Source organism: Pleurodeles waltl, chromosome 12 (assembly GCF_031143425.1).
Source record: "Pleurodeles waltl isolate 20211129_DDA chromosome 12, aPleWal1.hap1.20221129, whole genome shotgun sequence".
Classification (NCBI taxonomy): domain Eukaryota; kingdom Metazoa; phylum Chordata; class Amphibia; order Caudata; family Salamandridae; genus Pleurodeles; species Pleurodeles waltl.
Genome location: NC_090451.1, coordinates 619,718,941 through 619,732,187, shown reverse-complemented (window position 1 = coordinate 619,732,187; position 13,247 = coordinate 619,718,941). Strand labels below are relative to the sequence as shown.

General features: G+C 44.2%; 1 protein-coding gene across 2 annotated transcripts in view; it reads left to right on the top strand.

Annotated features, from left to right (window-relative positions):
• Nucleotides 1-13,247, top strand: part of ITGA10 (integrin subunit alpha 10) — a 285,816-nt gene that overhangs the window by 116,501 nt on the left and 156,068 nt on the right. For both annotated transcript variants that reach the window (XM_069217945.1, XM_069217946.1), the window contains exons 7-8: nt 806-954; nt 5,717-5,867. In XM_069217945.1, coding sequence (XP_069074046.1) covers nt 806-954; nt 5,717-5,867 — 300 coding nt within the window. The remainder of the gene's footprint in view (nt 1-805; nt 955-5,716; nt 5,868-13,247) is intronic.

The window sequence follows — 13,247 nt, the reverse complement described above, 5'->3', positions numbered from 1 at the left end:
CCACAGTCGCCCTGGCAGTCTTCAGACCGCCAGGGCCGTGATGAGGACCAATGTATCTACTTTTCATTATAATATGTCTTTGTATGTTGCATCTGATTTATTTGTCTATCTTTTCTGGCTAACTTGTTTTAGCCGAATAAATACATTTTTAGACTTATAGTGGAAATACATTAAAACAAACAAAGACGTAAAAAGGATTTCTATCCTTTTATTATTTACACTTCCATATCCCCTATTTAAAATATGTTATATACATGAAATAAAATATGTTGAAAAACCAAAATCTTTCTGTCTGTTCCGTTTACAATTACTTTTCACCGGTTTGCTCCAAAGGACAGAAATATTGGCTTTACCAGCTCTTTTTCTTCTTTAACGAGGAACATCGGTGTAATGGAACTACCATTTAAAGTTCATGAACAGGGCAGAAAGTCTATTTTTAATGATAAATGTTTATACATTTCTCCTTAAACATAATTCTCTAGACAGCCTTTTAGTATAAAATGTCTTGAGTTTGGAGCACAGGAACAAAACATAATATTTTTCTTTCTAACCCTAGTACAAAATGTTTGTTTGCAGAAAGACAGATAGGTTCTTATTTGCATTTCAGAGAACCCAAAGAACCACTCGCATTCTATGCTGGTTCCCAAACTAAGCTACTCATAAAATAATATTTTTCAATGAGGTGATACCTCAGAAGCCCAAAGGACCCCAGAGAGTTACATGCCAACTGGCGGAAGGCCACAAGTGCCTGAAGGACCCCTCGAAGACCTTTGCCCAGGAAATAACGTCTCCATGTCTTTTACAGGTAGGGGTTTTACAGTACGGAGAAATAGCTGTGCACGAGTGGTCCCTCAAGGATTATCAGACCTCCGAAGAAGTGATTGAGGCAGCCAAGAATATCAGCCGCCAAGAGGGCCGTGAGACGCGGACCGCCTACGCCATTCACATGGCCTGGTAAGTCAAACCAGTAGACATGTTGGATAATGCCTCACAGTGCTGGGTTTGAGTAGTGATTTCATTTTAATAAGCCAACTGATCAAGATTGGAAGGGATTGCCCTGCACCATGGTAGGTTGGCCAACAGCCAAGAGAAGATAGATGCAATGAGATAAACAGAAGATGAACGTTGCGGACACCACTTACAATTTACTTTGTGAAATATTCAGGCTATCCCGACTAGTGGTGGATGCAGTGGGCTCAGAATTTGGACTTCCAGTCTGGACTCTTATGTAAAGCGCATTACTCCTCTGGGCAGGCGGCTTATTTCAGTGTCTGGAATATAAAAATGCATTGACCCACATTAGGAAATGCTGACTAGAGTTCACTGGGCTTTGGAAAAAAATCAGCTGTATGTATGTGAGCCACATAGTTTGTATTGGTAGACAAAAGGCTAAGCACTTTACCAGAAATACTGCACTGCTTTCCCCTGTTAAATTGGGGCTAGTTGGGCCCGTCAGATTTTAAGGAAGGGTGAGGTACTTAGTGCACCTGGTAAATTATCCACTGAAAGGAATCCTTTATTAGTCATTAGTAATTAGAGGAGTAAATAGAGGGATGGAAATGCAAATTCTGACCGGCATCTCCACCGCAAATTACGGGTATTGTGAGTTTTCTGGCCCAGAACAGAGGGAAATATATGGGAGCCAGTGTTATATTTTGCATCCTTTATACTTTTATTTTGTATTTTGTGTGTTTGGTTTTAGAAAGTTTGTGATACGAATGCGTTTGAGGTTCCACTTAGTGATAGCTTGTGCTTGTGATCTGGTGCATGGCCTTGTGTGCCAGCAACAGAACTTTTATTCCTGCTTTCAGCAGGGGGTAATGTGCGCAGAAACTCATACGGTTTCATAGGGAGTAATCTCACCCCCAGTAAATCTTGTAATTGGGCAGAGCAGCAGGGCTTTAAGTGGAGTGGGTCCTCAGACTCGTCAGTAATTAAACATTGACCCTGATAGCTGTCCCTATCCAGCCCTTTAGTCATGTCATTAACATTAGGGCAGAAACACAGATCAATCTCACAATGACTGTGAAAGCCCCTGGGGTTTCAGGCATGAAGCCTACCAATTCTTGAATTCCCTAAAAGTCTCTGCTTTCCCCAGATGCGTTTCTGTACTTTTTTAAAGAAACGTATGGCTCTTTTATATGGCATACTATCAACTGCGTCACCTCTAGGTGTCTGGGTTTTGGGTCAGGGGCAGCCCCTCCGCTATGGTGGAGAAGCGTCACCCTGCTGCTTAAAGCAGAAAAATAAAGGGATAAGTATTTTATTATCCCTTTATTTTTACGCTTTCGCAGGGCAGGGTGGGGCCAGCATCCTCCATGTCAACAAGCGGCGGAGGACTGGTGGGATGCTTCTATGTGTGCATGTCAGTTTGGCCAGCTGGCTGAGGCCGGCCAAACTGACATGCGCACTTAGAACTCTCCACCGGCTGTGTCCCACAGCCAGGTGGAGACCAAGCACAGTGTCCCACTCACTCCCTGAGCGACATTTCTGCCCGCTCAGGCCAATCTCAGCGCATCTTCAGCATCTAGATTGGGTGGGGAGGGAGGAAGAAGATGAGAGGGGGTTGGAGCAGCGGAACACAGAGGCGGCATGTACGTTTTTTTTTTTATTGGCCCTTCCCACCCCACCCCTCCACCCCTTCCTGGCAGCAGCCGCTACTGTTTTGGGTGGGCATTTATGATGGGCATCATTAAGAACTGTGAGGCTGAGGGCCGTATGAGTTTCTCACAGTGACTGTCGTGGATCATAAAGTTGTTCATACTTCATGCACATCCCATCCTTGGCACCTCTGCAGAGCTTATAGAGCAATCATCACATATGTGCCATTTGTAATCGTGTGAAAGTGTGTGAAAGAGGTACACAGCTGTTGAAATGTGAGCAGTGCCAAAAAAAAAAATTGCCTAAAGGTTGGGTGGGTTGTGTGTGGGGGGTGGTGAAGTGAATGGAATGAAAGGAAGCACGTGCCAAGGAGAGATTGAAAGTATGATACTGAAGAAGAAAGAGATGATGTGCCAGATATGGAAATCAGGGAAAAGTGTAGTGAGAAAAAGCCCATAATTCGCTTTCGGAGGGAGAGATACTGCTGAGAATGCCAGTGTAATGGGGGTGTGGCGGATAGAGTGATAGAGGCATTCTGAAGACCACTAGCCCCTCCATAGATCTTAGTTGTATTTATTTCGCTGTCTGATATTTTCAGGATTTAAATAATTTGAACTTCTAATTATTCATAGTTGTTGTCACTTAAGTATTTGCAACTGCTAAAAATCATTAGCAAAGCCAATAGGTTTGATGTGTTTTGGCCTATGTTCGTTGTTTCCTAAGATTGGATACAATAACTGAAAACTCACAGAGGTACCCAAATACTGGTGAGGAGCACTGAGTGTAAAACACAGAATTTGTTTACATGTTTTAAGCTACACCTTTAATGACACTTAAAGCACTGTGCTCAGTATCCCCTCAGAGACATGGCTCTGCCAGGCTTATAATGAGGACCAAAGAATCCTCAACCTCAATAATCCTGTCTGAGCAGAAATCAAGTTTATCTGCAGATGCGTCCTCCGTGCTCTATAAATAATCTTGCTCACTCACTCGGTAGGTTTGGAAAGAGCCACAAAAGCCGAGTTAAGATGCAGTTTGAAGGATTACTAAACGACTGTGGTTTCGGCTAAGATTTCAACATACCACGTTAGTAAACCACTCGCTGGATGTCGGCAGAGTTCCCTTCTGGGCTTGGGGCCTACAAGGCACAAGAAACAACTTTCAGAAAAAGAACACCTGTTTCTCGGCGTGTTAGTTTGAAAATGAAAAAGAACAAAATAACGTGGAATTAATCACTGGAATGTGGTTGGTTTTTGTCAGAGTGAATGGCGGTGAGAGTACAGGGTACTATCCCGAATCTACTTGCTGATTATTTAGCAGCAAAGTACTCCATATTACTAGCTGCATTTTGTATTTAACTTATCACAATCAAAACCCTTTATTCTGCTTATTAAAAAAAAACATACTGGCACAATAAATACACATCTCAACCAAAACCACAGTAAATATAAAATCATGATTACAATTTTAAAACTGCATGTGTATATACACATTGTAAAATTGAACATTTACCAACAAATGCCACGGAATTTGAAATTGAAGGCTGAACCATAAGCTGTTCTTTGTAGCAAAAAATCTTGCCTATACAATTAGAAGCCTTAATTGAAGAGCTGGTGTGCACTGACAATAAAAGAGCATGTATTAGAAGCAAACAATACACAGTAACATGCTAAAGTTCAGTTTATCACTTTGGTGGTGATTCCAACATTGGCGGGCGGCGGTCGCCGCCTGCCAAGCGGGAACCGCCAGAAGAACGTACCGCGGTCAAAAGACCGCGGCGGTCATTCTGACTTTCCCGCTGGGCTGGCGGGCGACCGCCAAAAGGCCGCCCGCCCAGCGGGAAAGCACCAGCAACGAGGAAGCTGGCTCCGAATGGAGCCGGCGGAGTTGCTGGTGTGCGACGGGTGCAACTGCACCCGTCGCGATTTTCAGTGTCTGCCAAGCAGACACTGAAAATCTCAATGGGGCCCTGTTAGGGGGGCCCCTGCAGTGCCCATGCCAGTGGCATGGGCACTGCAGGGGCCCCCAGGGGCCCCACGACACCCGTTCCCGCCACCGCCAGAAACAGGATGGCGGGAAGGGGGTCGGAATCCCCATGGCGGCGCTGCTTGCAGCGCTGCCATGGAGGATTCCCTGGGGCAGCGGGAAACCGCCGGGAAACCGCCGGCTTCCCTTTTCTGACCGGGGCTTTACTGCCGCGGTCAGAATTGCCCCAGAAGCACCGCCAGCCTGTTGGCGTTGCTTCCTCCGTCGCCAACCCTGGCGGTCTCGGACCGATAGGGTTGGAATCACCCCCTTTATGTTTTAGAAACAAAACCACATTTTGAAAGTTGCAACCTTCTCATTAAAATGTTGCTTTCTGTATATCTTGTTTACAAATTAAATGAAACGTTTCATCATATGTGTGCATGTTTCGTGTACAATTGTTTCATGTATTTTTGTGTATTGCTTTGAGGTTCAAACTAGAAATTGCTTAGGGTGGCTTCCACGGCTTCCAGAAGTGATTCAGTGGGGTTCACAGAGGTCAAAATGTTCAGGAACAGCTGGCTTTGGTTGTGGCCTGTCATCATGGACATCGTTGAGGGGTCGCCACGGGTTGCATCTATGACCCCTGGCTTACCCCTTGCAAGCCCTTGCACTGACCTTGCGACCCTAGTCTCAGAGGTGGCAAAATCAGTGCCAGGAACTCATAGGATACCAGCTGGGGCTTAACTCTGTTTCTCTCATTTTTTAACTACACTAATTGTGAATTTATGTGTAGGCGTGTGAGTGAAATCTAAGTTCAAAGGGCGTGTGATGTCATTTAAGTTACCCCTGACATTTTGGTGAATTGACGTTCATGCCCAGGGGCGTACAACAGGGTCCCGAGATTCAGGGCTCCCCTCAGGACAGCATACTGTGCTGGGCCAGCAGGCTCCTGGCTGGGTCCACGGGGAGGGTGCCCTCTCCAGGTACTTTGCAAGTGGTGCCCTCAAGCTTCGTTACTCCACTGTTCATACCCATTGGTACTTTCTTGCAATTTCTTACTTTGTCTTTATGCCAGTAAGAACTGACAGACCATACCCATAAGTTTTTCTCCCATGTGTCTGTTTCCCTCTTTGTCAAACCTACATAGTTCAGAAGCCTTCAGCCATGAACGAGGAGGGAGGGACGGAGCAGCAAAGTTGATGATTGTGGTGACTGACGGTGAATCCCATGATGGGGAGGACCTTCCGCTGGCACTGGCTGAGTGTGAGGAGCACCATGTTACCCGTTACGCCATTGCAGTAAGTTTAAAGAATTAAATTCCATTTAGTTTAGCAATAATCTCATAAACAGGTCGCTGCCTCTAGAAATCTTCTTCCCCTCCTCCTCTGATGCATTTGTTCCACAGAAGTGCCAAAAAAGAAAGACAGTACCTACTCAGAGGTATTTGGATTCCGTAATCTGTTCTCTTCCACCACTAGTTTTCCAATATCTCATTCTAAAAATCACTCTAAGGACCATTCGTGACAGAACGTCAGTGTAAACATGTGGAGGACAGTGTAAGTCTTTACTTAAAAGTACAACCTTATCCATGCCAAACACATTGCAGTATTGTTGATGAGGAGCCGATTGACAAAAAATGGGGATTCCACGGAACTGTACACTTGAACATACTAATTTCATACTATTACTAGTACTTGGAATTTTACAAACTTAATAAACATACTGGGGAAACATTTGTAGTTTCTTGGACGTAGCCTGTCTGCCTTAAACCTATGGCTACAGATTTCCCACAATATGGAGGATAAGCCTTCATGAATTTACTTATTTTCCCTATTTTTTACTTTACATAGAATTTTTTCCCACGGATTAAGAGGAATGGGATTCTGTGTTTTTCACAATACATTAATTAAATCCTCATTCGAGTGTGGTTCCAAGAAGTAGGAATTGAAATATTGTTAATTGGGATTGGAAATCCCCGACAAACGTTTTTCCATGTACAGAACTAGTTTGATAGCAGTGTTCCAAATGTGTGTTTGAAATGTACCACACATGCTTATATTTTGTACGTGTAACTTTAAGTGTGCATCTAAGGTAAAAAAAAAAATGTCTTTACAATATTGTTGACTATCCTAAAAAAGTCCCTATTACGAGTGATATTAATTACACCAGTTAAATACAAATACCATTGGGTTCAGAATTAAGGGGTGCAATAAAGAACACCTATTAAGAGTTTTTCCCAATACAGGGGTATTCCGCCAACCCCTACATGACCAGCACAGGGATTTAAATTGAATTAGACTTTTAACGATTCTACTCTCACTGAATCTTGGTTGCGAATGGGAGACTTTGACCTATTGTTTCTATTCACTTTACACTTTACTTTCCCTATAGATGGGCAGTGCTGGGTTTGTTTCTTTGTTTGCCTCTTTACAGTTTAATTCATCCAAATAATTGAAAGTAATCATGCAGCTCAAGCAATTATTATTGGAAGATTTATGTTGAGACTTGAGGAAATTAAGTTTATTGGTTACCTCACTGGCCTCAACCAATTAAATGTGTAAAGTGTGGAGATTCAGTGAAAGAGTGGGTATCTGCTTGGGTAATGCTTAGCTGGATAATTGTCTAACTATGGGTAATGGCGCCCTCCAACCCACAGCTTTGCAATAGATGGCCCCAAATCATGAATTTAACTTTATGATGCTGCTGGGCTTTATCAGCGTGTGCCAAAAGGTGGTGGATGTATCATCTGCCATATTTAGAGTGCCACTGACATCAATGCACTTTGAAAATGGTGGAGAGGATGTCTGCCACTTTTTGGCAGATGTCCCACATCCGCCCAACTCTAAATATAGCCCTGAGTCCTTTAGGGGTGTATGTGTTGTTCTAGTAAGAGTGAAAGTGATAATCAGATGAAACCAACATTGGCACCACCATGCTTGACCACGACTTGCACCGCCGCCAACCCGTCGTGATCCATGGTTATGGCAGTGGATTTCTGGCTGTCCAACCACCAGCAACGGAATCTGGCAGTCGGACCACCACCGCGGGTACAGCAGTCTTCAGACCGCCATACTTGTAATAATGCCCACAGTTTTTTGTAAAAGCTTGCTTTTTATTAATAACTTAACACACATTTAGGTCATCTTGGGTTAATTTAAAAAAAGTTGTAAATCAATGCCGACTCTGCAGGTAACACAAAGTCAAATTTATTATTACATGCAGTTTGTAAGAGCCCCATCTGATTAGAAGAGCAGCTGTGATGGTTTAGGGACTACTTTTAGGTCTGTCCTGAAGATAGCTCCGGATGTGTCAGAGCCTTATGTATTCCAAAATATTCGTAATAAAAATTCTAACTTGTATAAACATGAAGAGACTTTTAGTCAGCCCTATTCATCCATTCAACAGTTTAAGTATCATTCGTATTTCGCATTTGTCCACCCCAGCATACAGTAGGGCGAAATGGGACAGCCCACGACAGCCATTGGGTCTCTTTGCTATGAGTGTCAGTGTTTTGCTTCTGACCAGCCGCCTAAAAAAAGTAGTCCTCTTCAGTACAAAGCATTGTGGGCCAAATTCTTCTGTAATTTTATTTTCTACAATTATTTGTTGGGGAGTAATTTTTGTTACATTTTTATACTCACCACTTTCAGTGCTATGTTTATGTTTTATTACTATAAAACCTGCCATCCCAATTGCAGGTTTTTCAAAAAGCAAAAAAATGACTAAATACATTACTGACTGGCCAAGGCCAAGCCTATTGGCTTTGCAAACACTTGTTACTTCACAATATCTGCACTACATCTGAAGCAATGAGAAATCCTTTGAGAAGAACTAACCTTAAAATGTTTTGCAAATTTAATGAATGTGGATTTTACGTTTGATGTTAAGTGATTATATTACAGAACTAACTTTCTGTGAATGTCAGACGCTGTTTTTAAATTTATTGTAAGATTTTAAATAACCACAAAAAAACCACCAGCTGGGCAGGACGCCCCCACTTGGATCACTCCTTAAAGGATGCGGGAATCAATAGAATGAGTTTTAACGGAGGCCAGTAGTACCCGAATTGGAGAGACTGGTGGAGCACAGCAACCTGCAGCATTTGATCACCCGCAGAAGTAGATCATGCAGCTGAACTATTTCTTGCTGAAATTTTGTTTTATAATTCGTTATTTAGGATTATGGTGTCTGCTAAAATCCACAACTAGAAGTAATGCCCAGGGTTAGAGGGATCAAAGTATCCATATTTTTGCCCGCTTCAAACATCTGAGTGTCTTCAAAACGAGGAGGCAAGAATAAGCAGCACGGAGAAGCAGCAATCCGTGCCTCTCAGAGTTGGACGCAAAACCATCTGAAGATCTCTCTTGAGCTCCTTCCCAAACAACTGTGAGTCCAAAGCCAACCACAGAGGACTTCGTGCCCAGCATCCATGTTGGTTGAACAACTCAAGCACCTTCTCAACCAAACGCCATCTTGATTCCACCCACTTTGGAGACCAGGATCTCAAAGACTACTTGCTTTATATTTGAACAAGATTGCCTCCATTTTCTCACTCTTTTCAAGAAATGATTCCAGTTCTTTATCCGTTGCTCATACCTCTCAGCCTCCTTAGGTCAATAGTTGAATCAGCAGCACTTAAGGCTACCTCTTACAAAACACTCAACAATTTTCTGATCAACACCATTAATTACCAGCTAACTTGCCTTCCTAGTCAACTGTGCCCTCGCTATGACTGTGAGTTCATTCTCCGAGACGCGGCAACTAAATTGCTCCCCATAGAAAGCTAGCAAAAATGCAATTTCAAATGTTTGTTATAAGTAATTCTTTTTTTACGGTTTTTGACAAACCCTATACATTCCCCCATGAACAGACCAGCTAGTTTTTCTGCCTCTGAAGGAGATTATGGTCATGAGCCCCCTGACTAGTGGACAGGTTGGTCAGGAGGTATTTTCTTTAACTGGTCCTATTTCTGCCATACTGATTCCTTTGAGTTATTGACTGTCATTCAGTGGGCCTCGTGGTCCAGTCTTGCCCAAATGGTGAGATGGAATGTATTGTTTTGCATCTCATCACTTACAACAAGCTTTCTAAAAGTGTTCAGGTGGTTGGCGCCCCTCTGAGTTGTATTATGGCCTAAGTGGGAGAGGTGAAGCTTGCCCCACCACATGTAAGCTGCCAACCAGTTGTGGAGTGCGCACCTGAACCAATATCGAGATCTTACAGATCATAATATGGACCAGAGCCTCCCCTCCATGTAGTCCATCCCCTTCCCAGGTGAGGTTTATCATTTATTTAGGTCCAGCTCAAGGCGGAGAGGAAGGGCTGGTTGGGAACATGCAGCCACAGGTGAGTGGGCAGCTTGTGGTGACCTGACAGATATAGAAGAAGGGGCACGCGTGAGGCTTGTATTCACAACAACACTAGAAGGACTACAGTAGTGGCCTTGGGCACAGACCTGGTTGTCCATGAACAGAATAAAGGGCATATCAGACCTGGTTGTCCATGAACAGAATAAAGGGCATATAATGGAATGCATCCCTGGTCTGGTGGGAAACCTTGTTAGGTCTGCTCAGTGGGATGAAGGATTGCGGGAAAGGCAGGCCAGTGTTTCGGGTCATGGCAGGGTAGTTTAGTTTGTTTTGTCTTTCTGTGGTTAATGGACAGAGTTCAGGCAAGGAGATAGTTTTTCACGGCGATTTATTAAAACTTAGGTAGTGTGAGTGCATGTTTCTGGGTCACTGATTGAGCCTTGCCATGCTTTCTCACAGTTCACTGCTTGGTAGGCATTGTCGGAGGCAGCACTACTTAAAAAATGCTTTTAAGATTTTGCTCTATATATGATGCTCAGTCCTTTGTTTAAGAATACTATTAATACAAATTTCTCAGGATTGCCAGATCTCGTTTGACACTTTTACAGCTAAACAGCGTCGATCACAGATGTAAATCAGAACATGTGTATATATTTGTTTAAGAGCAGTGAAGTACTATTCAGCGTGTTGCTACTTGGTAGCATGTGTTACCATCTCACACAGCAAGTAATGTAGTTGGTGAATCACACAGAATATGAGTGAATGTATCACTATCACTACCATTACAAGCATTGGCAAAACCAATACCTCTGTTTTTTTATATGCGTACTCTTGCAACCGCCGGCATACAAAATGTGCAGTGTAGCACGCCTGTTTCCACACATTAGCCCATTAAACCCAGACCTCTTGACTTTGCCACCTTAAGGAAACAGATCCGAGCAATGATAGCCATAAGTCTGCTCACTTACACAACAGAAAGGAACACCTAGAAAATACGAAAAGAGGCGGGGCAGGAGCCAGAACGATTGCAGTTAATGTAGATTCCTTAAAAAGACATCCTGTTTGCCACTGTGGAATGGTTGTCAGTAGCAACACGGGCGGTAATAAAGATCGACACCGGACTTCTTGGGAACATCAAATGAGATGTTGTCCCTGATGTGAAATCTGTGTTCTAGTCTGGAAAGTGTAAAGCTGCGTTGCCAGCCCCATAATGCCTTCAGAAGCACTTCTACAGGCCTTTTGACACACAGCCAAACACCAGAAGCACCGCCAGAGCTCAGATGAAAGTCAAATACTGCCTGCTTATTCGCTTAAAGACACCGCTGCAAAACACTGCAACCACGGCCCAGCCCAGTGCGGACAGCATCCACTCAAACACCCAGAAAGGCCACCTGTGGAGCTGGGCCACAGCCAGGGAGCAGCCGCGGGGAGCAGGAATCAGTGAAGGGTCTGACTAAGGGTGGCAGCTTATTGTTCAGGAAGACCACTAAACGCTTTCTACACCTTTTTCAAAAACGAATAATTGGAAGTGCAGACCTGGAAAGCAGAACACATTCTGGTAAAAATTGCCAAAAATGGTGGTATGATGGCAAATGCATGCAAGAGATAAGACTGCAAGAAACAGCCACTAAATTACCAGTAAGAACAGGGTGCACATCCACACATCTGGCTTGCCCGACACCAGCTCGCTTGGGGGGGTACACTAGTACCCAATGGTTTAGTGATGTTCATGCAGTGAAACACAGAACGCAGGGAAACAAAAGTGTTATTTTCAGTTAGGAACCCAGAGATGGAGGGTAAATGAACACACACTGTTTGAGATGACACACATACACCCACAGCTGTACATCCATAGAAATGCACAGTTGCCCTTCTAGATATCATTGCAGGCGACCATATGCCAGGTAGAATTGGAGGAAACTGTGACCCTAGAGCAGAACAGAACACCCACAAAACAAGTGACTGTGTATCTTCTGCCTCAAACATCACTTCCAATGTGCCAAGCAGGCAAGAAGCTCGTGCAAACCAATGACAAAGGTCCTCTGACTTGCACCACTGAGCAGTTCAGGCAACAAGAACCGTTTTGGTGTGTTTACAGCTACGGAAGGTTATATTCAGTCACAAGCATTTTTCAACTCTTTGGATCACAGGATGTTAGGGCTTACCCATCTGGTGAGTGTCCGCCTTTGAGAGCTGACAGGGGGGTTAGGTCGTGAACCATTCTTAAAATTGTACCTTCTTTAGACCTAGAACCCGTAGGATGAATAGTGTCTGATGAGATTGCCAGCCTTGATTGCTTTTCTTTCCTTGTAGACTGGGTATATTTGTTCAGCAAGAGACAGTATAGTTGCTTTTTAAACAAGCACTGGAAAAGCCAATGGGTCTCGCCTTTATGAAAGCTATGGGTTTTGCCAGTGTAGTTTAGCCATGTTGCAGAGCAGCATGGCTACTTTGTCACTATGGCTAAAAGTTAGTGGCGTGGCAGAGGAGAGTGGCAGAGTGGAGTGGCAATGAGTAGCATAGAGTGGTGTGACATTGGGTAAGGCGGAGAGAAGTGACATTAAGTGGAGTGACATTGAATGCCATAGAGTGGCATTGTGTGGATTTAAGTGATGTTGAGGGGGAGGCATAGAGTGGAGTAGAGTGGCATATGTTAGATTGGAGTGGAGTGGCATAGAGGGGTGTAAACCAAGGCGGCCGTCGCAAATCTCAAGGGGAGGGTTGGGTTGGGGCGGTTGAATAAAAAAGAATTTAAAAAAAACGTACCTCTTCTCGTCTGCCCTTGCCGCCGTCCCCTGCCGGCTTGATACACTTCTGGTGTCCCAGCATTAACTAGGACACCAGCACAGACTCCCTAGCAATCCTGGTGCTGCTTTCATGCTAAACCTAGCATTAAAGCAGCATCAGGAATGGTCTGAGCAGCTTGGACTGCTGCTGAGATACAACCCTGGGGTCTGTGCAGTTTCTCCAGCCCAGCTGTGTAACACAGCCGGGCTGGACAAACCTAAGTGTGCATATGTGTTTGGCTGGCCTGAGACAGCCGGCCAAACACACATGCGCACTTAGGTGCACTCTCTCCTCCTCCCCTCTCCCATCTCGCATGGCCCAGCCCACCTCTCCATTCACATGCTGCTGGATGAGCCAGGAGCTGAAAGATAAAACGATAAACAAATATTGATTCATCTTTCTTATCGTGGCTTAGCCAGGGGGCGACGCTCCTTTGCCATTGCGAAGGAGCCGACCCTGGGTGTAAAGTAGAATGGTGTGGGATGATGTGGAGTAGAGTGGCATAACATAGAGTGGCATAGTGTAGAGTGGACTGCTGTTATTGGTGTATAGTACAGTGATTTGGCATAGAGTAGATTGGTG